Below are 27,285 nucleotides of genomic sequence, written 5' to 3' on the forward strand. Positions count from 1 at the left end.
TTTAATTTTTACTTCTTGAAATAAAATTTGAAGACAAATCACAAATTGTTAAGAAAAGTCTACCTAATACATAAACTAACCCAATAGAACTATGAACTATTTTATTTACAAAAATAATTTGACTTACTTGGTAACCTTGAAGACTCTAAGCAGTCGAACACAACGCAACACAGAGATACCCAGTTGTGGGACAGTCTCAGTTATTGTAAGTGCCAATTCAACGATGGAGCACAACATGACAAAGCAATCAAATCGATTGAACAATGATACGAAGTAACCCTGAAACAAAAACTATAGGTAAGTATCATAAACAAAACATTACTTTTATTCTAAATAAATCATAAGAAGCTAAGAACAATGTAACTAATACATTTATGAGGTTTGCAAAAGTTGTAGTCAATAAACACAAGGATAATCTCTGCAGGTGGGGATATCTGGTTGATGGTTGCGATGATTGCGAGTGTGGAGTATCACCACAAACTATGGCTCACCTTTTGTGCTGTCCTAAGTGCCCTAACATCTGCACTATTAAAGACCTTTACGAAGCCACTGACAATGCCGTAAGCGTGGTCAATTATTGGTCAGCAAAAAATTAGTATCGATCGCCATCGACTCGCAAAGAAGAAGAATAAACACTTTGTGCAGATAGAAAAAAATAATAAGGATGGTAGAAACGACAGACTACGGGGCAAATAGTGACTGCCATCCTAGGCAAATCCACTTACTATAAGTCATAAAAGTAAAGTCACAAAAGAGACACAAAAAAGATGACCCCTTACCTGGAAGCCCAATGCATACATTTTCACTAACATCTCCATCGTAAATAAGACGACAAACAAGTAATTCGCGTAGTTCTGGAACTGATCTAACCACTCTTCTTGACTGTAAATAAAACCATTACATTAAATTAACAGCCTATAAATGTGCCACTGGTGGGCACAGGCCTCCGCTCAATCAACCGGAAGGTGATCATACTCCACCTCGCTGCTCCAATGCGAATCAGCAGAGGCATTTTGGCACAGAATCATCTTTCTTTATTAACCAGGTAATTCAGTCTGCGTTGCCTCCATCGGGAATCGAACCCGGACCTCCAGTACGTGAGCCCAATGCTCGAACCACTAGACCACAGAGGATCAAACCATTAAACCATTATTATAGAACCATAAATCAAAAAGGGAAACAAAACAAAACTTCAATCATGGGGACTGAAATACCCATTAACTACTTATAGTAATGTTTAGGCACAATAGAGAACATTCGAAAACAATGATATTGACTTCATACCCGAAAAAGAAGAATGAAATAGTAATAAAGCTAACATTAAGTTCGAAACTAAAATAATCTGATACCTCTATTCATAATAACGATGATACACATAAATAAATAACCAATCACACTTACCCGTAATGTTCAGTGGCCAGTACCAACGTGTTAAGAAATACAAGTACGATAATAGCCCAGTAAAATGTCTGGGATTTAACCGCTTTCCTGCATGCTCTTCTCATTCTTCTATTTATCTGTAAATAATGAATAGAAGCATATCAATACAATATCCGGCGCATTGGATATTAAACTAAGTTTCTGAAGAGTCAATAGAGAAGAGGAAATAAGTAAATCTTAAATGACAAAATTTGTATGACAATGCAAGAAACTAGAAAAAAGTTGTTGGGGATGCCGGGATATTTCTTCTTCTTGTTTCTCATTAAAACTCGATATTATTTATTGTTCTTTTATTATAATGCTTCTTCATCAAAAATCTTACACCACGTTCTACAATATTTTTTTAGAGAGAGAGCTTAACCAAAGACAATCACTTTCTTATATTATAGAAGTAAAGCGCCATAAAGTATAGCCTATATAATTTAAAGGTTTTGGATGAGTGGACATTGGTCTCAACAATCTCTCCCTCAATGTTCACTCATTACAAAAACATAAACATTATTAAAGAAAACATAAGAAACATATCCCCTATTATAATAACCAAAAATAAAACTTCTAAATGATACTAACATAAACAACATATTCTTTAAATAAACACCCTACTCTTTCAAAAAACAACCAACACCAAAAAAAAACTAACTCAATTTACTTTTAAACATTAAAAAAAAACTAACCAAAATAATTCTTATACTAATCCACAGTCACTAACTTATTTATTTCTCTAATTTATAAAAAAAACATACTTTTTCTAAACAAAATTGTTCTTATACTAACTCATTTCTCTATTTAACTTATTTATTTAATCCTATTTTTTATATATTTATTTACTTTTATCTATTCTAACTTAATAACTTTCTTTTACTAACGCTAAATTCTTCAACGTTTTAAACTTACAACATAATTACATACAACATATTTTACTTTAAGTTTAGCATGTTAATTAACTTACAAAATCTTTCACCAACAAGAGGCTTGGTGAAAACATCAGCAAGTTGATCTACAGTTGAAATATATTTAACAGTGATCAATCCTTCCTCTACCTTTTGTTTAACGAAATTGAACTTTACATCAACATGTTTCAATCTCTTTTGGTCTGGATTTTTAACAGTTTTCATGGTGCTTTGATTATCTTCATAAATTACAACATTTTTAATATTAATATTTAAATCTGACAACAACTTATGTAACCAACATGCTTCTACGGATGCCTCACACAATGATACTAACTCTGCTTCTGTAGTACTAAGTGCTACTGTACTTTGTTTTCTAGATCTCCACGAAATTGTATTTCCAAACAATTTAAATATATATCCACTAGTAGATTTTCTATCACTATCTCGAGCAAAATCGGCATCAGCAAAACCTATCAGAATGTCACAGTCATTTAAGTTATTTTTATAATATATCAAGCTGTAATTTACTGTTTGTTTAACATATCTAAGTACTCTTTTTAAAGCTTTCCACAACTTTAGAGTTGGTTTTGACTGAAATCTACTTAAATATGATACTGATGTGGCAAAGTCTGGTCTGGTGCTTACCATGGCGTACATTAAAGAACCTATCAAAGATCTACATTGGTATTCAAGAGACATATCAATTTCTGAATCATCAAACTCAAGTTTAAAGTTTAAGTCCATCGGTGAGTTACAACCTTTGCAGTCAATCATGTTATATTTTAATAAAACATTTTGTAAATATTTGGTTTGATTTATTGAAATGCACTCTGAATTATTTTGAATGCTAATTCCAAGGTAAGTTAAATTATCAGAACCTAAATCCTTCATTCTAAATTGTGTTTTCAAAAATAACTTTATCTTTTCTATCTCTTTTTCATTTGGCCCAATTATGAGTAAATCATCTACATATAAAAGTATATAGATTTCACCTTTGTTATAGAGGCAGTAATCATTTTGTGAACGGATAAATCCATAATTTGTAATTACTTCAGTGAATTTTTCATACCAGTATTTTGGTGATTTCTTGAGTCCATATAATGACTTTTGAAGTTTCAACACGTGACTTTCTGGAATATCTAATCCTTGTGGAGGTTTCAAATATACATCTTCATCTATCCTCCCATATAAAAATGCTCCTTTTACATCCATCTGATGGATTTTGTATTCCTTTTGTGCGGCAATAGATAATAAAACTCTCAATGTTTGAAGCTTCAGTACTGGTGAGTATATATCTTCTAAAATCTCCATCTGTTGAAAACCTCTTACTACTAATCTTGCTTTGCATATTTCCTCATTTCCTACTTCTTTTCTTGTAAATATCCATTTACTATCCAGTAACCTTTCTTTCTCTGGTTTATGTACAATTCTCCATGTGTCACTATCCTTTAATACTTTTAATTCTTCAGCTACTGCCTTTTCCCATTCTACTTTATCTTCTCTTTGATTTATATCATCAAAATTTAATGGTACGTCTTGTTGACTTGTCAATAGAGCATACAACGCTTCATCTTCTGAACTTAAATCCAATTCATACTCCTCTTGCCACTTTGGCTTCACTATCTTCCTTTTATCTCTCCCTCTTTCTTGTAATTTAATCTCTTTCTTCTCCTTGTTGTCACGTCCTGGTTTTCCATAAATTTTCTTCTCTTTATTTTCCTGTCTTGGCTTTATACTAATTATATTTTCTTCTACTTCACATATTTTTTCTTCACATACTTCTTCTTGACATTCCTGATATTCTTCTTTTTCATCTTCTTTGTCTCCTTCTGTATCATCTAGTTTTTCTTTATCCATATTAAACGGTATATAACAATATTCATCTTCTTTCTTTTGTTTTTCATTGAATACTACATTTCTCCCAACTATAACCTTATTTGTCTCCTCATCATATAATTTATATCCAGAAGTACTATATCTTATAAATATCATCCTTTTTCCATTATTATCCAGTTTCTGTCTCAACTCTTTAGGAACATAATTATATGCTACACATCCAAATACTCTCATATTCGATACATTTGGTACTCTTCCTTCCCATAATTCTGAAGGGGTCTTGTCCTTTCCCAATGTTGGGCTTCTATTCGTAACATATGCTGAGAATAACACAGCATGCCCCCAAAAGTCCTTTCCAAGTTTAGAATCAATGAGAATTGTCCTCACTTTTTCTACTAAAGTCCTGTTCATTCGTTCCGCTACTCCGTTCATCTGTGGGTTATACGGCACTGTGTGTTGCATCTGTATACCTTTGTCATAGCAAAAATCTTGAAATTCCCTTGATACATATTCCCTACCATTATCTGATCTCAACTTCAAAAGGTTAGTTTGAAAATGATTAGTTGCATAATTATAATAAATTTTGAATTTTTCAAAAACTTCACTTTTGTTTGAAATTAAATATACAATTACAAAATGTGTGTAATCATCAATGAATGTTACAAAATATTTATATCCTTCTTTAGTAGCTGGATTTATGGGACCACACACATCGGTATGTACTAACTCAAGAGGCCTAGTTGCCCTACGTCCTGATTTATTGAAAGGTAATTTTGTCATTTTTCCTACCAAACACGGTTCACATAAAGTATGATCTATTGTGTTATTTTTTAAGTTATCTAATCCATGGACCATTCGTCTCTGTGCAAGTAAATTTAAGTTTTTTAATCCTAAATGACCAAACCTTCTATGCCACAACTGTAACATATCACTTTCATGTTTTGATATAAAGTTACTCTCAATTTCAAATTGTGGAAACACTTTAATAGTGTACAATGAACCCTCAATATTGCCTATCAAAGATAGATAATTGTGTTTATATATTCTCACTTTGCCGTTAGAAAATTCAACTTTGAAACCACTGTTTTCTATTTTAGATACAGACAATAAATTTTTTCTCAATTCCGGTACATAATAAACATTTTTTATAGTAAAGTCAGAACATCTTTGTCCTACATAAGCTTTCACATATATATTTCCAATTCCTACTGCTGTTAAAGTTACACCATTTTTAGCTGCAGCTATAATTTTTGGTTTACTTAATTCCACATATTCGTAAAAATAATCTTTAGTGTTAATTAAATGATCAAAGCAGCCAGAGTCAATACACCAAGTTAACGTTTCACTTTCATTATTCAATTTTACTCGCTCACCTGAAAATTCCTTGTCCATTCCTGACCAATATGCACCTTCCTCTGCTGACATGTCTTCAGCAAACGTCTGATTTTGCCATCCCCGTTGTCCGTTACCTGTTCTTCCATTCCCACGAAATCCTCTGTTTGGTCCTTGATATCCTCTCTGTCCTCGTCTGGGTGTATATGATTGTCCTCGTCCGGGTGTATATGTCTGTCCTCTTCCGGGTGTATATATCTGTCCACTTCCAGGTGTATATGTCGATCCTCTTCCAGATGTATATGTCTGTCCACTTCCAGGAGTATATGTCTCTCCTCTTCCAGGAGTATACTGCCCTCTTGACCAAGTTCTTGAACGGCATTCATATTTTCTATGTCCTTCCTTTCCGCATTGAAAGCATGTAAAAGCAGTTTTATAATGTCCTTTTTCTATTTTTTCTATTTTGTTTCTTTTTTCTTCTTCACCAAGTAGACGATCTTTCACTATGTCGACTGTAAGGTTGGGCATTGATTCCAGTGTTGTTACAATAATGTCATATGACGATGGCATTGACAACAATATAATATTTATTTTTTCTTCTTCGCTCAATGAACTACCGGCATCCCTTAGTTGATTAAATAATTTAGATAATATCAAAAAATGATTACATAGTGGTGTACCTTCTATGTATTTTATGTCCGTTAATTGTCGTCTCAAAAATAGTTTGCTTCTTGTTCCTTTCTTCATGAAATTACTTTCCAATTTTTGAATCATATTATAAGCTGTTTCTTCATCTTGAATGTAATCTAAATATGTGTCGGCCACTGCGCTAATTATTATGCTTTGAGCACGTGCTTCAGCTTTTGTGTTTTCTTTATTACTCGCAAACTCGATAATTTTTATAGCATCCAAACATTCATTTTCTCTCAATATTGCGCTAATTCTGAATTTCCATACTGCATAGTCTTCGCCGGCAAATTGTCTAATATTACAATGAAATTTCTGGAATTCCGATGACGCCATTTTTCCTTATTAGAATCTTGTTGATTTTCTTACCAATTTCTCGGAACCACGCTCTGCTACCACTGTTGGGGATGCCGGGATATTTCTTCTTCTTGTTTCTCATTAAAACTCGATATTATTTATTGTTCTTTTATTATAATGCTTCTTCATCAAAAATCTTACACCACGTTCTACAATATTTTTTTAGAGAGAGAGCTTAACCAAAGACAATCACTTTCTTATATTATAGAAGTAAAGCGCCATAAAGTATAGCCTATATAATTTAAAGGTTTTGGATGAGTGGACATTGGTCTCAACAAAAGTTAACGTGAAAAATAGCTAAATTGTCTATAAGGCGATTCTCACACGAAATGGACGTGGTGGCGGTAAAGCGACCGACAAGATCGCATCGACTTGTTTGTTATCAGCTGATGCCATACTCACGAACATCGGCTCGCTGCGCGGTGCCCCGCAACCAAATCCGCGCCGTGGGAGTTTCACTTAACTGAGCTGAATTGAAATATTTATAACAAAATATAATTACCTTGTCAAACCTCTTGCAGTATATCTTACATGTTGAAGCTTGTGTACTCTCTCCATTATTATTGACGTTGCTTTGAGAACCTTCGTTACTTTTTCTGTCTTTGTTACCTGAAAAATTAAGATTCAGATACTTTTTATATTGTACTTTCTTCACAACTAACGCATTTATCACGAGAATAATATTCATAAAAATATATATAAAGTTAGGACCAATAGCTGACTTATTAGTAGGTAAATACCATATTCCGTTTAGGGAAAGAAATATGATCGTTATGCTATGGTAATCTAGCTAAGTAGCAAGTTCAGCAAATTGAAATCTGAATAGATGAACGTATCAAAGAAGTATGGTACCTTGAGAATCTTGATCCTCGTCTTTTTGTCCTTGGTCATTCTCCAAATCTAATTCTTCAGCAACAGTAATCCAATTAAGGTACCCTTTTAAATCTTCTTCAAACTGCTGCCTTTCTCTGGATTTCTGAAAATCACCTCGATTCTTCGCTTTCTCTCTCTCTTTTGAAAACTCACTGGAAACAAAGATCAAATAGATTTGAATCAAAAAGTACTTATAAAATACGTACTTCCGCAACAGAAATATCAACCAATAAAGAAAACAAATACTAAGCAACTTACCCAGACAACACACCAAGAATAAGATTCATAACGAAGAAATTACCAAAAATAACCATGGATACGAAATACATCCATACCCAAGTATTGCCTTTTACATTTGCTATCTGGAAAATAAAGCAAAATATATTTTACAGATTTTTATATTTATTGATTGTCCGAAAAAGTAAGATGATCTCGTGCTTCGGAGGGGCATGCTAAGCTCGGCTATTAGCCGTTAAAATACCTCCACCAGCCCGCAATAGAGCTCCATATCTCCTCCGCTTGATTGAGGTGAGGCCTATGCCCAGCAGTGGGACGTATATAGAGTATATATGTTTATGTATGAATATTTCTTTATAATTTTTAATTTAATATTTTACATTTTTTTGACATTTACGCAAGACTCTACAACTATATTATTAAAGTCCTACTGACCCACTACCATACGTGTGACTTAATAAGCGGAGGGTTAATTAATCAAGCACTACGACACTAAAATTAATGATTAATAATACATTCAGTCGACAATAAAACCTAGTATGCTTGTGATAATATGATCCACATCACCATAAAGGATGACTAAGCGTCTAGGCTTCTACGTAAACTGTAATAATAAAACACTTACAGCATACATAATATCAGTCCAACCTTCCAGTGATATGCACTGGAATACAGTCAACATTGCATAACCAATGTTATCAAAGTTTGTAATACCAAAATTTATTCCCCGCCACGGTCCTTTGCAAACCTGCTCTTCATCACAATGATATCCAACATCCTCATTGCTACATGCTTGATTCTCATCGGCGATTGTGTCTGTAAATATAATAAAAAGCTGTAAATAGTCGCAAATAGATCAAACATTTAAAAAAATACAAGGAAGGAAATAGGTGCCAGGATAGCTTCCTGGGGTACTCTTGCTAACAATCTTATATAATAATCAAAATAAATGATAAAGTTAAATAGATAATGAAAATTATATAATGAAATAAATAATGTTAAAATTTATAACACGAGTGATTAATAGATTTGTTTAAATCTTACAGCAAATTACATGCAACAGAATCAAACGCTTCACAAATGTCACTTACTCGTAGCATTATCATAACATGTTTCGTGCAGTACACCAGAAAAAAGTTCTAAGCCAATAATGGCGTAAATAATAATTACGAAGAGCACCAAAAATGCTATGTGGAATAAAGGCACCATTGCCTTCAATATGGAATTTAATACAATTTGTAAACCTGAAACGTAAATACGAAAATTAATTCGAAAGTTCACAGAGATGTTGATTTCGTAAAGAGTACTAATGAATATACTTACTTGGTACTCCTGATACTAAACGCAACGGCCTTAATACCCTGAAGGCTCTTAACGCTTTGACGTCAAAGGAGTCTCGGAAAAAATATTGTAGAGCCATACTCGCAATACTGCAAATAAAATTATGACTAAGAAAAAAATTAAACACAGAAGAGAAGGTCATACTGAATTAGTCTTAAAACTTCTCAAACATTTTCTAGAGAACGGTTGATGAGATTGAGTCAATAATTAAATATAACCACCAACTCTCGCAAAGTACCTACACATAAAAGTGTAAATAATTACGCAGAAAAACAGTTGGGTCGTGTACTAGGTTCAAGATAAATTATGAAATTCTGATTACTAAATAAAGACATATCTAAAACGAACACAAACATTTTATTTTTTCTATTTAACTTATTTATGAATTTTATTCAAGAAAAACGTAATTATAAGTCCGACATTTTATCACGTTTTTCTATGACGTCACCGTGTGCTTTTTCATACGATTTCTTTAGTAGTTTCGCGTTTGTGACGTTTAGTAAAAAGTAACTGATTTGACTAGTTCGAAACTACCTTACTAATCAAGATTTATTTCAGTTTTCACACTTTAGACTTTGATATATCCCAAGTTAACTGTAGATAAGTACGCTATAATGTATGCTATGTGACCCAAAGACCATAGAAGGTGCTGAGAGTCACTTACCAACAAAGTTAGCCTACTAATAAAAGAAACGCCAACATAAATTGTCCCAAACACCCCGAGGAAGTTATAACAGAAATCGATGTTTATATTTTTGTATACGTAGGAAGATAGCATTACTATTGTTAAACTTTCCAAACACGCAATAACTCTTGTTTATCTACTAAGTTTTTGTTCACATTGTTGCGAAATAGGTATAAGTAGAAAAAGTTTTTTTCACTTTTCTTCTGTATTTTTCTTTGTCACTTTTTTAAGTGCCTACTAAACTACCCAATCTATTAAGCTCGATGCGTCAAAGAAGTGCGGTCGTAAGTCACATCAGCGAAATCGTAGCCCCGTCCAGATTCTTCTTCTATCATGTGGGTTGTGAGGTTGGAGTACCAACCCAGTAATGTCGCCAACTTACGTAAGTTCTAATTGGATATTTGCAAAATGACAAAATATTCTAGGATACTTTTGCATTAATGGGTCAATCCAGTTCAGGTGTTCGAAAACCTATCCCATATCCACAACACGTTTCTACGTTCTTCTTCTGATCGTGTGGGTTGTGAGGTGGACGACCCCATCAACCCTGCTATCAGGGTTACTGTTGAGCCGCCAAAGGCTCCTGATATGGCTCATGTAACGACTACTAACTTATATCAGTAAGTAGTAACCGGGACCAACGGCTTAACGTGCCTTCCGAAGCACGGATCATCTTTCTTTCGGACAATCAGGTGATCAGCCAGTAATGTCCTAACCAAACTAGTGATCACAAAGTGATTTTCGTGATGTGTCCCCACCGGGAATCGAACCCGGGACCTCCGGATCGTGAGCCCAACGCCCACTGGACTATGTCGCTCCGTCCAGCGATGTGCTATTACACTACCCGATCCCGATGCCCGAGCCCGTGTCCTTGACGCATCGGGCCCGATTGATTGGGTAGTCTAATAAGACTTCTAGGTAGGCCTGATCACAGCTCGGACACGTTGTACAAACACCCAGTTCTTACACAGACTTAACTCAGATGCAGTATGGGCCATACCTCGTGCGTATGAGCGAAACAGACAGTTCGCGCGCACTCCTTTACTTCTTAACAGCTGAAATATACTAAAGTGGCCCGCAAGGCAGGGGTGAGGTAATCCAAGATGTCCCCTAACCCATCCAAACAACTGCCAACGCGCATTGGTGCGGGACGGAGAGTGTCTCTAGTCTTCTACGTAATGTCAATGACCCCATTTACATACATACACACATAAACTCACGCCCGTAATCCCTAATGGGGTGGGCAGAGCCACAAGTAATCAAAGACAACTTGCAGCCACTGTTGATACGAAGTCCAAAGATGGATATGATGAACCTTATGGTGATAAGGGATCAGCCTATCGCCCATAACATTAGTCCATCATGTTAGATGACACAATCCCTCTGTCGGTTTTTACGACATGCCCGGGAAGAGAAGCAGCTGAACGTGTTCTATGTTTTTTATATGCTCCCAGAACAGCATAGAAGCATGACCCCATTTAATCTGTCATTTTCTTATCCGTCGAAAAGAAAAAGCATGGATGACTGACAATTATCAATTTTAAAATAAATGAGTAAATGAATGAATAACCTGGGTGAATAAAATAGGCATTGTATTTTTGTATGTATTTATGTATTATGCCACATTTTTGTAGAGGAAATAAAGATTTTACTATTTTATCTCGCTGATATGTACCTCGTTGGACGTGTGCTGTCAACTTAGTTCTGTCGGGTTATTGGGCAAAGTAAGATTATAAAAGTATTGTTTAAATTTCTGCCTAAAATTAACATGTGTTCCATAAACTTTATGCCTGTCGATTACTCGTCCCTTTCCTTTTCGGCGGATAAGAAAATGACAGGTACATAAGGGGGTCATTGACATTACGTTCGTTGCACAAACTTATAAGTTATTATTTATAAGCTCACGGATGAATTCTGCCTCCTAAAATACAGGTTGACCTAGTTTAGGAGGTAGGAAAAACCTTGTTTATAACGCTCAAAAACTTATATAATTGTATACTACATAGTTTTGTAGATGATGAATAATTTTTTTTATTTTTTTTATTTATTAAAATAATCTTAGACAATGTGCACAGTCATGAGCGATATAATATACCCACTTTAGGACTCTGTCGCACTAACATATATTTGACATTTAGTGAGACTTACAGCTCAATTTGTCAAAAAGGTTAAATGTGACATGGTACCAAAGTGTATACATATTAATGCTCGTGACCGTACTGAAATCAGCACCATTGTTTATTTTATGGCCTGGTAACTTACCCTATAGTAACTATAGTAAAATCAAGACTGTTCCATGTGTTTCTCAAATAGGCACCAGGGTGAAACAAAAAACCGTAAGCAATAATCTTCATAACACATTCTGCCGTAAATATTACCATAAATATCCATTCTACTTTTTCCTGAAACACAAATACAATCGATAAATGTGATATGTGAATATTAGTGATAATGATTCATAACATAACATCACGCGCAGGCGTTGTAGGCAGAGTTGTAATTTGTAATATAGTCCCATATAATTAGGGCACAGACCCTGGAAATCACGTGATATAAAGAAAGAAAGAAACATTTTATTATTTTTTACATTACAAATACACACAGACAAGTACATTACAACACAGGACAGAAACCACACGGATAATAAAAAGGAAACTAAAATTAACAATTATTAGAAAAACCAACCAAAACCAAAATCATAATAAAAATCGATATCGAGTATCGACTACATTTATATCGACTACTAAAAATCGATTTCATCTATCTATAATCCAAACATGAATTCAAAGTCATAAAAGTCCGAATCAGTGACATTGGGATCCGTGACACTTTTTCTTCTTCTTCTATCGTGTGGGTTGTGAGGTTGATTACCAACCCATCAACCCTGGTGTCAGGGTTACTGTTGAGCCGCCAAAGGCTCCTGACATGACTCATGTAACGACTACTAACTTACATCAGTAATTAGTAACCGGGATTAACGGCTTAACGTGCCTTCCGAAGCACGGATCATCTTTCTTTCGGACAATCAGGTGATCAGCTTGTAATGTCCTAGCGATCACAAAGTGATTTTCGTTATGTGTCTCCACCGGGATTTGAACCCGGGACCTCCGGATTATGAGCCCAACGCTCAAACCGTTACACCGTGACACTATGGTGATGGGATTGGGATCTATCACGCGTACTCCTAATATGGTTATGATGATGATGATGTGAACCAGCCGATATCGGCTACGGAGACTGCTTCAACTCCGACGTTCATGTGCTCGCATGTGGCTTATATAGCCAATCTTATTGGAATAGATCCTACACATAGCAAGCATGTGAGCACACCATTTCAATATGTACAATTGATCGCCGCAGGCAGTCAGGCTTTCAATATGGCTATACACGATTATGAAGTTACGTGGTGGAAAGTCGCTGTCCACAAATGTAGTACGGAGCCCAACGATAGCGAGTCGATGGTCCCGGACCGTACATGATCAATCCGAGATGGCGCTGCTTATAAAATGGGTCCCCTCTAACTAATCCGCAGGCTGAAGGAAATACGGCATTACAACTTACTTACCAATATTTGATTAGTATTATTTGTATCTCCACTCGGGTAGGGCGTGAACACAGCCAGTGCTACACAATTGGCGAAAATTGTCGTCAATATCATATATTCGAACGGTCTGGTGGAGAAACGTTAAGGAAATTGATATGTTTCTATTCAAAATGTGAAAAAAAAATATTCTTTAAGATTGGCTTACATAGTTAGCACTTTTTGAACTTCAAAAACTAAATTACATATTATGTAACTAGCTGTAAAACTACTACCACATCGGAAGCTGTATCGCTGAGGTGGCCAGAAAACCTCCCAGCACAGACCAGGTATGCATCCTTTATTCAAGTACTTAATCAGAAAAAAAAATTGCAGCTACTTTTCATACGAAATCCTGAGATGGAATTTTTCACAGGGTCTGCTTACCCAACCTAAAGATTTGACAGGTCCGGTTTTTTACAGAAGCCACTGCCTGTCTGACTTTCCAACCCGCAAAGAAAATAGATCACATACCTTCAAATAAGCATTTCTCGAAAATGTGGGTTTCCTTGCACAAACATAATATTATACGGACTTGCCACGAATCCGCACCAAAATGATAGTACTGAACCCTTATGGTGTAACTTTCAATCCTAATGCTATTAATTTGCAAGACTGTCAAGTTTCCTAAAACATTTCTAGTTCTTCAAAAAGGATACTTCCACTCAACAATGTCATAACAGAGTTTCCTAAGTGGGTTTTTAAGGTCTAGACAGAAGAGACTTCTCTTCGGCCTCTCTGGCTGTGGTTTTCCTCTGGGCCTGTTCTGTTTCCTGGGGGCCGGAGTGACGAGCGCCTGGGCGTTGTCACCCATACTGTCCGCGCCCGGCGTGGTCGCGCCCGTGGCCGCGCCCAGGTCTGCCATTCTGAGCTGGAAAGAAGATGGTCAGATGTCAGTGTTGCCTTTTGTTGGTAATGTAAGGTACCAGTTAGGTACGGCAGTCGCTAAAAGACCATCTTGTGATTTTGTACAAGTACGTAGCATCACGCTTGTATTCCCGAAGGGGTAGACAAAAGTATGTAGTGTAAGTAACATACAGCCGTTTCTCGCCAGCTATTTTTAAGTTCCATGTAAGTAATCTAAGAGTCTGTGGCAGTTCAAATCTCCCGCCTACGCTATTGCACGGCCAATAAGGGACCTTTCCCCTATGGACCCGGGACCTTTCCTATATGGCGCTCGACAGCTAGACCGAGTGTTGCTTGTTGTATTTTTATTATTCGTGTTTTGTCCTGGTACTTACCTGTGTAACCGTACTTAATTAGTTTAACGTGACTAATATGTAATTGTGATGGTGTTTGTTTATTATATCGTTGTCGTACCGAACTCCTGTGTGTGATTTGCAATTTGCAACGAACACCCCGATACCTACTACGGAAGTAATCACTGACAAAATAAAGTGGGATTAGTGCCAGCTAGTACTCGTTTCCATAAGTCTATTGCCATTAACCGGGCACAAATTCTGGATACCACGCGAATATCAATTATGTATGATCCAAACATGGATTTAAACTCATAAAGTCGAATTCAGTGGTTTAGAGCCCGAGCAGGAAATCGAACCCGTGACACGCGTTCTCTAGCGAGAGCTATCACGGGATTTTCTTTTCTTTCTCACGCACGTTATTTCCTAACACGCTTTGCCGAGAGTTCAAACTTTAGCAAACCAATCTGCTTTATCTTTAAGCAGCCTTCTGTATCTCTACTCTTAGTCTTACTCTTCATGCGCAATACCTATGTTCTCTCTCTTTATTTAAGAGCTGCGCTCTTGTCGGTGGAGTAATCGCCTTCAATACTCCATAGATAGGGCGTGTAGAACGGTGGTTGCCCCAATCGCCTTCCGTTAATACTTATACTCTCTCTCTCTATTTAAGAGCTGCGCTCTTGTCGGTGGAGTAACCGCCATTCCTCTCTTCTTCCCGCCAAAACCTTCACCTCCCGATACGACACGACCTGCACCTTCTCTTTTATTTGTTTCATAAATGTTATCCTAGGTCTACCCCTTCCACTCTTCCCTTCAATTTTTCCTTCTATAATGTTTGTTATAAATGAATCGTGTCGTATTAGGTGGCCAATCATATTTCCTCTCCGGTTCTCTATAGTCTTCAATATGGTTCTCTTTTCTTCAACTCTTACTACTTACTACTAATACTAATAATACTTATATCACTTATACCTACCTACCTAATACCTGTGTTACTTTAAATAATTTTATGTAATCACAATTTTCCTACAGTAATTATCCTCATTAAAATACGGACACATGTACATACACGACATACGTTTCACTCTCTATTCACTAATACGCACATGCACCCTTACACACTCTCACTTAACAAACACACACACACACTCACCCTCGAACTTAAATTCATTATAATCCGTTAAATGTATACATATTTTTAACATAGTTAATTTGATTTGATTGTTTAGATTTAAGCTTATTATTTTTAATATTTTTTGGGGTTCAGCTGAAAATCAGCGTTGTGGCATTACCTCAATGTCGGAGTGTCACATCTTGCTGAGCTGACGTCCCTTTTTAGAGATAAGGTTTAAATTCATTATTATATTCTGTGTACCACCTTCTTATTTCTAAAATAAATGTTTTTCTTTCTTTCTTTCTTTCTTTGTTTCTATCTGTGAGTTTCAGCGTACAACCAGTTAAGAGCCACAACTGATCACCACCGCCACCACTAATTAAAGAAAGAAAGAAAGAAACATTTAATTGAAGGATCCCTCGGATGAAGGCTCCCATAGTCCTATGATTTGGTGCCTAGGCAACTTAAATACTAAATTAGATACTGGAAAATATGGAATTATCTAGACTGACTATACCCGTCTAGACAATTTCTTGTAAGTGTCCACTAACTCTATCTCAAAGTCACTTTAAATAAATTGCCCATATTTGCTTCTTCACGGGACGCTGAACACAGACAAGTGATACAGGTTCCATTTATATTTACCCGACTGTGACGAAGAAAAAAGAGGTATCCAAAAAGAGTTACAATATAGAAATAAATTACACAAACCAGTAAAAATATCTTTATTCAGTAGGTAACATAGTTACACTGTGAATAGATATTTTTAAATAACAAACGTCTCATGCGTCTAAAACTACTGCAGCTTCTCACAACCTGTGTAGCCGGGGGAAATAAGCTGCAAGAAAAACCAAAACAAAGCATCCTAGACGTAAAAAAAAATCGTAAATATATGATTGACACATAGATAAACATATTAAAGGTTAAATTTTAATCATAATCTTTCTAATGTTATCAAATCAAATCAAACGCATTTATTGTAAGTATTTTAAGTACTTAACTATAGGTTAACGGCTCGGTGGTCTAGTGGTTAGAGCGTTGGGCTCACGGTCATTGGGGGATTATCGAAATCATCCTTACTTGGTTGACATACCACTAATCCGCACCAAGCGCTTCGCTTCATCCTTCATAATGCGCACAGCCAAGGAATGGAATGGGCTGCCGGCGTCGGTGTTTCCTGACTCTTATAACCTGGGGTCCTTTAAATCACGGGTGAATAGGCATTTTCTGGGTAAGCTCGTTCCAACGTCGATCTCTTCTTCTTGTAGAAGAACGAAGTCAAGAGCAAACCCATCTTAATTAAAAAAAAAAAAAAAACATTTGTGATCGAAATCATTTTGTACGATTGAAGACTAGCTCAGTCGCTGGGTAGCGGAGAGTTGCCGTTCTACACGTAGCGTTATTTCTTATTCTATGCCACTGCATTACAAAACGGCCATGTTTTTGAAAACGACTAGGCGTATTGTAATATGACGGATTAAACAATCCAGCTGCGACGAATTCACATTTACGTCATATTTCAACCATTCGCGAAACACTCGTTCCAATAATAATTCGTTTATGATTCAATTTTATGAACTCGCGCAGATTTTTCGTTTACGATTACGACCCTTGTCATAAACGCCTGTTCATAAGTACGGTCTTTATTTAGGAACTAGGATAACAATTGTTATAGTTTTTTTCCATGTTTTTATGTGGCTGAAAGTTAAATCAGGCAGGCAGACAGGCAGTCGCTTCTAAAAAACTGGACCTGTCAAACCTTCAGGTTAGGTAAGCGGACCATAGACGGCGATACCGCTCACCACTTATCACGTTTGTCTAACAGGAAGCCCGGTGTGCTGTGGATACTTAGTTCATCTTGCGACGGATGTATTTCTCACTACCCCAATTGGGATATAGTCGTGATTATGTAATGTACTTAAGTGGATTTTGTGAAATACGGGATACTTGAAAAGGTAACTATAGAATAGATGTATGCATATGATTAGCATAAAGCCTGCTATTGTTAATATCATCAGGTGATTTACCTAAGCTTGCAATATTATCCTTACCAAACAAAGGACAGTCTCACAAAGTGATTTCGACAGTGTCCCCATCGGGAATCGAACCCGGACCTCCAGATCGTGAGCCTAACGCTCTAACCACTAGACCACGGAGGCTGTTAGTCAACCTATAAACTCTATAATGATATCGGTTACAAATAAGACGAGTGACAATAAAACCGTTTAGATCGACGTCTTTGATGTTTGATAGTTAAACAAATGGCATGCAAACGGCGCAATTGATAGCGTCCGTAAATCATTCACGCATAGTTTGACTGTTGCGATTTTAATATTGTGTACATCCTGTAGGTCCATTCTCTGATCTTGTGTACACAGTCCTCTGATCTCTGGTGAGTAGTCAGACTACAAATATTATAAGTTTTGCTTTAGAAACGGAATTTTGATAAATAGCGAAACTAATGTAAAATAAAATAAAGTTGAATTTTGTTTTTGGTTTTTTACAGAAGCGACTGCCTGTCTGACCTCCCAACCCGCGAAGGGAAAACCAGCCCAATACAGGTTAGGTCACATACCTCCGAAAATGCATTTCTCGGAAATGTGGGTTTCCTCACGACATTTCCTTTACCGCTGATCACGTGATATGATCCAAACATGTATTGGAAAACAAATTCGACAGTCATTGGTTCAGGCCTGTGCTGGATTCGAGATTTTCTTACATGATAAATAGACTGTAAGTGATGTAGATTTTGTTGTTATTAATAGTTTTTAAGATTTTCATAGTTATTTTTAGATTAAGTTTGTTTAATGTTAAGTAGGTATTATTTTTTTTTTTGTATTTCTGGCCTAATGTAATTTCTTGATATTTTGTTTGTTTTTGCTATACCCTCCCGGGTCCATATCGTACTATAATATTTATAACAACTGTTTACCATATGGTGTGCAATAAATACTTTGACTTCTTCTTCTCCTTATCGTGTGGGTTGTGAAGTGGAGTACCAACCTCATCAATCCTGGTGTCAGGGTTCGAGCTTGCGACCTCAAGGTGCTACGTGTAAGGGCTACCACGGCTCGTTACAAATGATGAAGTAGATTACTTAAAGCGTTCGTTTCGTTTGTACACCATCATAGTATGCAAATAAAGAATATTGAATATTGAACGTCTTGTGTTCATTGATCTGGCCAAACTACATCATGAAATATGATCATTTCATGAATGATCGAGCACATCATGAAATGATCAATTCTGTGATCTGGCCACGACAAATACACCTCTGCCTTCGAAGCGTAATGCTATGCTGTTTATTTATATAGGTAGGAAGACACAGAACGAAATAGGCAATAGGACAACAACTCAGTCTTGATACTTATTACGAAACGTCAAAACGATACATTTCTATGAATTTTGTATTAAAAATACACACGTGGGACGTCATCAACGCGGTCAAACGTCGAGCTCATTGCCATGGAATTCTTAATTTAAATTCGTATCAGTAAAAAAGTAAAATTCGATTATTACTAAATTATTATTTTATTTCTTTATTTATTTTCTCTTTGGTCCTTCATTTTTTACATTAAAATGATATTTACTAAATTAGATCAGATTAATATCCATAATTATAGGTACATTAGATTAGATTCCATCATTAAAATTTAAATTAAATTAAATTATATAAAATAAAATAAAAATTATTAATGTTCTCATAAATAAAATAAAATTAATATTATTAATAAAAATGAAATAAAACGAGAAATTAGATTATTTATTTATTTCTACGAAAACAAATAGTACCGTGTCAAATTACATTAATTTTTAATCATGTTAGACTGATTTCCACTTCTAGTTATTAGGTATTATACCTACTCATAATCGCATCTAGGGGTGTTAGAAAGGCCACATCGAAGCAATTCATCTAAGAAAGCAATATTGCTAAAAAGCAAATGCGCAATGCAAACAAATGATGAATAGCAATATTGCTTTCTAAGATGAATTGCTCCGATGTGGCCTTTTTAACCCCCTCTATCAAGATTTTCTCTCGCATTGAATGCGCACTCTAATCATTACAGCAATGGCTAAACATATTACACATCTGAGAGTATGTATCTCTGACTCAACAAGCGGTTAGGATCAGTGACGTGTCGTTCCCGAGAATATTTCCAAAGTGGGAATATTATTTCTTGTACTCTGGTCTTATCTGCCTAAAGGTTAGGTAAAAAAGCTCTTTTTTACAATAGTTTGCCGCTTTTACACTATCGGGAACTATTCTTCCTCTCAGACGACGCCCTGAGCCGAGGTTCGCGCCCAACTCGGCACCCACAGGCATGTTGTCTTAAATTTTGTCCTAGGTGAAAGCCCTCAGCGCTCCCCATTTGTCTGGCCAAGTAGTTAATGCCATCTGTGGCAAATCTACAATACGTCCCGTCGAAAAAAAAATTCGGGAACGTTTCCAAAGTGGGAATATTCCCGTGAACAGTACATCATTGCTTAGGATTGAGCGCTCCCCGCTGTGAGACCTCCCTTGACGTTTTGTACTCAGATGACTATATTGAAGTAGACTTGATAGGACTCGTGTGAAAGCTCCCTTACAATAAATAACTCGCTTATTTATGTATGTGGGGTACTATCTTATAAAAGGATTAATTTATCATTTGTGCTCTAATTAATCTTTCAAACCAGACTGGGTGCTCTAGTTGGTACTTTTGTGATTGAAATTACAATCTCATTGGTGAGAAGTTGCTCTACTTCTTGAATAAGATTAATTAATTTTAAGGAATATAATCAGAAGTTCACGAAAGGGAAGCGTCTGGCTAAAGGTCCTTTTATTCAGACAACTGTACTATGTGAATTAAATCTACTTACCTCCTTGTCGTGCCTATATTTGTAACAAAAATGATCGTTACTATCGTTGCCTCGTATAATAATAATAATAAAGTGAATACAGGGATAATCGCCGGTTGGTGTCACATAACATTAAATTATCTTAAGGGGCCTCTACGTGTTGGCTTCGGCCCCACGAACGCTTTCCAAACGTCCGGGACTCCATAGTCCCGAGATATGGAAATGACAAACATAATAATAATAATTCAAATTCTTTATTCAGGCAACTAAGCCCATAAAATTCATTACATTAAATAAATTATAATTAAATAAATTAATTGCATTAATATTAACATACAATGGTTAGTAATTCCCTATACTTGCGCCATGTTAGTTATTTAAATGGATCATATAATGCATTTCGGTTTTTTTTTTATAATAATTTATAGTGATCCATTTATTTATTTTACTGTGTTTTTTGTTGTTTCAGGTTAAAGATAAATTGCTTATTAGCTTTTACGCTAGATTGTATTACTTTGAAGCATATATTTGAGTATTTTAATGCTTTATTTTAGAAAAAAAATGTATATTATATGATCGTTTTATGCATATTTCGGTTTAGACGACTATGCTCCCACGGCATCTCTCTATAATATATACTCTGTGTCTCTAACCAATTAGTCTAGGTGTAATAAACCATACTACGTTTTTCCTGCTTCTCAATCTACTGGCGACGACATGGCAATGAGCCAAGTGTGTTTATTATACGTCTTATGTTAGAGCACTGCGGATAACCAGACCCTGAGCGGCAAGGATATGTGGAATTGTCAAGAAGTCCGTGACATTCGCGATGTCATTCGCCAACATTTTTTTTCTGTTGTTGCTATGTGGATTACTGTTGGAGAGCAAACTAAAATGAAACAGAGCGCTTTTTCCAAATAGAAACTATTTTTCTAAACTTGTTATCATTGTTTTTGCATGAACTATTCCTAAGTTCAGTATCCTAATGAAAGATAAATAATATCAACTCGTGTTAGAAGCGAGACTGAACTACAAATTTATCTTCCACTCAGACTGAAATATTATTTGTCTAGCCTAATACATTGCCCTTGACATTGAATTCTGATGAACTATACATACCTATCTTTGCGATGAATAGTGCGCAGGACAAGTAATTGAACAATTTTACCGTTTTTTTTTTGTAGATTTTACCTAAATAAACTTTTTATTATTATTATTTTTTTTATTATTATTTTTCCTTTCCTTGGTTGCCCCAACAAGCTCTCGGTAGCAAGCAAACACTTCGACCTCTGTGGTCCGGAAGCCCCGGGTTCGAATCCCGATCGGAAAATATCACAATAATCACTTTGTGATCCCTAGTTCGGTTAGGACATTACAGACAGATCACCTGATTGTCCCGAAAGTAAGACGATTCGTAGTTCGGAAGGCACGTTAAGCCGTTCCACGTTGGTCTTGTTGAGGTGTATTACCTATTTCATCAACCCTGGTGTCAGGGTTACTATTGAGCCACCAAAGGGCCCTGACATGACTCTTGTAACGACTACTTACATTAGTAAGTAGTAACCTGGACCAACGGCTTAACGTGGACGGCGTAACGTGGAATTCCATAGTCTCTGCTTACTCCGGTGGGAAATAGGCGTCAGTTTATTTATGTATATATGTGTGTCAAACCGGGTGAGAACATAGAATTCATATATTTAAGCAGCGCGTGGAGTGGGGTGTATAACAGTGATAAGAACCGACCATCAGCTGCCCGCGGACTGTGACTTGTTTATAACTACCTACCTGGTAGCATAGATTACATTATAATACTACATACTAGTGTTTTTAGTGTTGGTTATTGTGGTAAACAGAGTACCTACCTATAGGTATAGCGTGTAATTTCTATTAAATATAAGACAATCATTGTGACGTGGTGCGAGGAGCAGGCATCGAGACAAACTTTTGCAGGTTTACCGATGTCTGTATTCCAATGTTTGTAACATTGTTTTTATTAGAAAATAAATAACATACATACATAAACTCACGCCCGTAATCCCAAATGGGGTGGGCAGAGCCACAAGTAATCAAAGACAACTTGCAGCCACTGTTGATACGAAGTCCTAAGATGGATATGATGAACCTTATGGTGATAAGGGATCAGCCTATCGCCCATAACATTAGAAAATAAATAAATAAAAAATAAAATAAAATATTCTACGTGTATTAGAATACGCATACGGTTAATGGCAATATACATAGCTGGCGGAAAGTGGATGTATTTACTATTCATACATCCGTTACCCGTTCGGGAAGACAGGCGTGATGTTACGTATCTATGTGTACAGAAGACTACCTAAGCTTTCAATTTCAGTGAAAACATCGCGTGCTAAGGGCACTCATCGGACAATTTTTAATCTTTTATCAACAAATGGGTTCATTTTAGTAAAAGGTTCCCTTGTTTTCGCTTTCTACCCAACTGCGGCGAAGCAAAAAGGAGGGTTATGTGTTTGACCGTTATGTATCAGGTATTCTCATAGGTATTAGAAGTTCAGTGCTATAACTTCTTTAATGAAATGCACTACTTTTAATGAAATGTACTTTTGCAGTTCCAAAAGTAAAAGTTAGCGCCGTAATAATTATTTCAGAAAAACTGCTAACGAATTTTATGAAGTACGGTAATAATATACGGATATTTTTGAAAGTAAATATCTACATACAGGGTGTTGAAAGCTTCCTTCCCTCTTTTGAACTTCTATTTTGTTGTGCCCGAAAGGGTCTGTGTAGTCTGTATTAATAACTTACCAACTTTTACACCATCGTAATAATATCGTCACTGGAAAGGCAAAATTACGTAAGCGCCAAAAGGCCATTTCGAGAAAAAGCCGTTTAAAGTTTCATTTTTTCGTTTTTTTATCATAACTTTTTACCCAATTATCCAATTTAGATGATGTCAAAGTAAGGTTACATTGTTTTTTAATTTTCTATGTCCAGCAATACATATTATAACTGTTGGATTGCTATTTTAGGATATAGTGGCGCTTACGTAAAAATGACTTCAGTTTACAGTAAAGCAAATTTACTTAACCGCCATCTGGTTAAAATATTATTTGGAAGCAAAATTACTTACAGCTCTTACGACAATGCATACGAGAACGACAATATTTCTTTAAATATAATAATACTGTAATGTTAGCGGAGTAAAAGTTACTGTAACGACTTTTACACATCTGCTCTCATTATGTAAAAATTGCCTACAAAGTGATCGATTGATTATGTCAGTTCACCAAAAATTCTTTAAAGTAAGTTTTTGTAATATCTTACATGGGTAAAAAGACGTAAGAGACAAATAATTATTCTTAATACCTCTTTAAACTACTTATTACTTCAATTGATTTATAAAAATGGCTATTAATATACTGAAGTGCCAGAAATAAAGTTTCATAAAATATAAATAATAGCGTACAACCCGTTATCTGTTTGTAAAAGTTTCTTTTTAACACTTTCAAAGACAGAACGTATACGGACGTTCCGATTCCAAGGTGCCATACTACCTATTATGAACCACCAATGACCCATGGTCTCTGTCCGTAAAAGGGTTAAACGGTTTTATTTAGCTAAACCCGTACGGTATATTTGTATCAAAATTAGATATTGCAATTTAAGTACCTTCCTGTTGTCAGATTGATCTGAAATTTGGTACGCACCTTTAATTCCGATGTCAATACAATATAATAAAATCAATAACATTATAAATCTAAGATGGCAGCCGGTACATAATGGGGGATTACATATTTTTCCACAACCCCCTCAATATGGGTATCAAAGATAGGACTACACTAGTAGAATTATGTCAAAATTTCAAATCCAAGATGGACGATATTACAAAATGACTGAAAGAAGGATGTTGCCCTTAATTTTGTCATTGTCATCCACCGTCCATAATATGCAGGGCAGCACAGTGGATCGCTGGGTGGGGTCGCTCCGCGAAGCCTGTGAAATCCCCAGGAGGCTTCTGAGCTTCTGGAAGGAGATAGGTTGGCTTACGTAGTCAACAATTACACGCATAATGGGCCACCTTAGAGTCTAAATGCGCAAAACAGAGCACACTAACATAACATAACATATGCAGGGCAGCACAGTTTGGGCTCAAAATTGTTTGAATTAGGACAAGCATACGTGGCTCTAAGTCGAGTCAAGTCTCTGGAAGGGTCAAGTCTTTTTAATTCCTCAATAATTCCCCTTATTGTTTTTAAGAGTATTTACCACGAAGTTTAATACACTTTTCCATTCACTCGAACCAGGTATTATTTAACATTTATTCCACTCCAAAGTAGAAGTGTTCAAAATGGCTGACTTGAAAGCGTTGGCCGCTTCTTCACCGCACTGGAACCTTTGACCGCGAAGAGTTTCTTTTTTAATTTTAGGAAATTTAAAGAAATCATTGGAGCTTAGGTCAGGACTGTATGGAGGATGGTCAAGAATTTCTACGTTTTCCTGCTTCAAATAATCGTTTGACGAGCGGTGTGTGAGCTTGCGTTGTCATGGTGCAGCATCCTGCACTCCTGCGCATCATCATGCGTCGCTTTGGGTTAGATTTTCGAAGTTCGGCGATGACTTGTGGTAAACAAATTGTGGTATACCAATCTGCATTAACCGTCCTACGATCTTCAAGTGCAATTGTCGCAACATGACCGATTTTCTCCACGAAGGTAGCCACCATCTTCTTTGAAGTGCTTCGAGAGCGAACAACTTTAGTCGGCTTTGACTCGTTTTGGAAGACCCAAACTGTGGATTGTTGTTTGGAATCAGGATAATAGCATAAATCCAAGATTCGTCACCACTGATGATGTCGTCACACGTGATTTGACTCTCCTCGGTTGAACCTCTGAAGAGTTTTCTTACACCATCTGACGCGGGCTACCTTATGATCGTCAGAAAATGCGGGATGCAACGGCAAACTAGTTTTCTCACACCAAGTGCCTCATTCAATATCGTTTAAATGGTTGTCCCTGAAATGCCTAATAACGCCTCTATTCTCGGTATGTCACATGACGATTTTTGAGGATTAGTTGTCTCACAGCAACGATATTATCTTCAGTGAAGGCGGATATCCACGCTCGAATTCTAAATACCAGCGTTCGATGGCTCGCAGACATGGCACTTCATCGTGGAATAGAGATTTTAACTGTTTGAAACACTGAAGTCGCAGTAGGCCTCTTCGAAAGTTATAGAAATTTTTTCTTTGTAAGATTCATTTTCGAACATGATCTGACAGATTCAAACCAACGCTGTGACTAAACAATTGCATTAATCCTAATGCTTTCAATTGTTTTGATATTCGAAATTCCAACAAATTTGAATTTAGAGTTCTCAATTCAAAATTGGCGCTAAATATGCAAACGACAGAACTTAAAAAGTATAACAAAGTCGCTTTTTCTGTCCCTATATCCCTATGTACGCTTAAATCTTTAAAATTGCGCAACGGATTTTGATGCAATTTTCTTTAGTAGATAGAGTGATTCAAGAGGAAAGTTTATAGGTATGTATAATAACATCCAATAAATAGTGTAGAAATACTGTTATTTTTGAGGATTTTAATGTGATGTCGTAAATAATTTCATTTTTCCTCAGCATTGCATCCGAGCGAAGCCGGGTCGCTAATAAATTATAAAATCAATTCTAAAATAGTTTTACTTTTAGATCTATTGTTAAAAAATAACTTCCTGGGAAACTTACTGCTAGCCCACAAACTTGCTTAATAACAGCATAAAAATGCGAAGGCAAATTTACGTACACGCCTTACTTATTCTAAATACTGTAAGTCAAAATTACTAATTCGCCATTCACTGCATAAACATGCTAAGACATTTTTTCTTATACGCCTTACTTATTTTAAAAGCTGTAAATAAAAATGACTTATACATAGTCTATTTTTTATTTTCAGTGGTCCAAAATTACTAATAAAATGATACTTTTCAAACTATAGAATGCCAAATTGACTTAAAGTTAATATGTAGTTATTATATAGGACCACAATATTACTTATACACCAGTCACGAAAAAAACACCAAAATCTTGTCGTTTAAGAAACTGGAATTGAAAAAAGTCAACTATTTTCAAATTTACGTAAGCGCCAAAAAAGTGCTCGTATCGCAATGCTACCCAGACAGATCGACGCAGAATGAAACGCTGATTCCGAATATATAAAAAACCCAAAATACCTATTTTGGCGCTTACGTAATTTTGCCTTTCCAGTGACGATATGCAAATAAAGATTATTGAATATATTGTTAGTGACATCGTATGAGGGTTGATTCAAACCATGATTCTGAATAGATATCAAGTGGAATTTTCCGTCGCAAAAGTATGGAACTGAAAATATAAAAAACACTAATATTTTCATGAATTTTCCAATAGGAAATTCCACTTGATATCAACTCAGAATCATCCCCAAAACTTTTCTTTACGATGTCACTAGCACCCTTTATATAATTATAGCTAAATAATGTGTCTAGTAATAAACCTAATTGGATGTTCCTCATTATATTTTATTGTTAGTACATAATAAGTACCTTAGGGCCTTAATAGTGCTTCCTAATGAAGAAATAAGTTTTCAATAACTTCAAAGAGGAAATTTTCAGGCTACATTCCTTCGTTTACCCTTCTAATTTCATGGATAACGGGCATATGCATTTATTATCACTCTTTTTGGGTATGAATGACCCTTGTTATTACACCCAGGCACAACACATCTTCCAACCATTATTATTCCGATCAAAATAAAGAGAAGCAATATAGGTAGCAACATAATTCTATACCATATCTGATCCAAATATCGAGCAAAATTATTTTTATATATGTCTCTGCCGTTACATTATATTTTTGAATAA

At 35.9% G+C, this 27,285-nt stretch overlaps 1 protein-coding gene across 4 annotated transcripts in view; it reads right to left on the minus strand.

Annotated features, from left to right (window-relative positions):
- Positions 1 to 27,285, minus strand: part of LOC126377800 (voltage-dependent calcium channel type D subunit alpha-1-like) — a 63,067-nt gene that overhangs the window by 20,801 nt on the left and 14,981 nt on the right. For all 4 annotated transcript variants that reach the window (XM_050025650.1, XM_050025651.1, XM_050025649.1 and 1 more), the window contains exons 2-13: positions 13,921 to 14,132; positions 13,247 to 13,352; positions 11,944 to 12,083; positions 8,979 to 9,085; positions 8,747 to 8,899; positions 8,281 to 8,471; positions 7,677 to 7,780; positions 7,398 to 7,570; positions 7,048 to 7,154; positions 1,402 to 1,517; positions 780 to 882; positions 128 to 279 (exon numbers count right to left, since the gene is read on the minus strand). In XM_050025650.1, coding sequence (XP_049881607.1) covers positions 128 to 279; positions 780 to 882; positions 1,402 to 1,517; positions 7,048 to 7,154; positions 7,398 to 7,570; positions 7,677 to 7,780; positions 8,281 to 8,471; positions 8,747 to 8,899; positions 8,979 to 9,085; positions 11,944 to 12,083; positions 13,247 to 13,352; positions 13,921 to 14,126 — 1,658 coding nt within the window. In that variant the 5' untranslated portion in view covers positions 14,127 to 14,132. The remainder of the gene's footprint in view (positions 1 to 127; positions 280 to 779; positions 883 to 1,401; positions 1,518 to 7,047; positions 7,155 to 7,397; positions 7,571 to 7,676; positions 7,781 to 8,280; positions 8,472 to 8,746; positions 8,900 to 8,978; positions 9,086 to 11,943; positions 12,084 to 13,246; positions 13,353 to 13,920; positions 14,133 to 27,285) is intronic.

The sequence above is a fragment of the Pectinophora gossypiella genome, chromosome 24, assembly GCF_024362695.1.
Source record: "Pectinophora gossypiella chromosome 24, ilPecGoss1.1, whole genome shotgun sequence".
Lineage (NCBI taxonomy): Eukaryota > Metazoa > Arthropoda > Insecta > Lepidoptera > Gelechiidae > Pectinophora > Pectinophora gossypiella.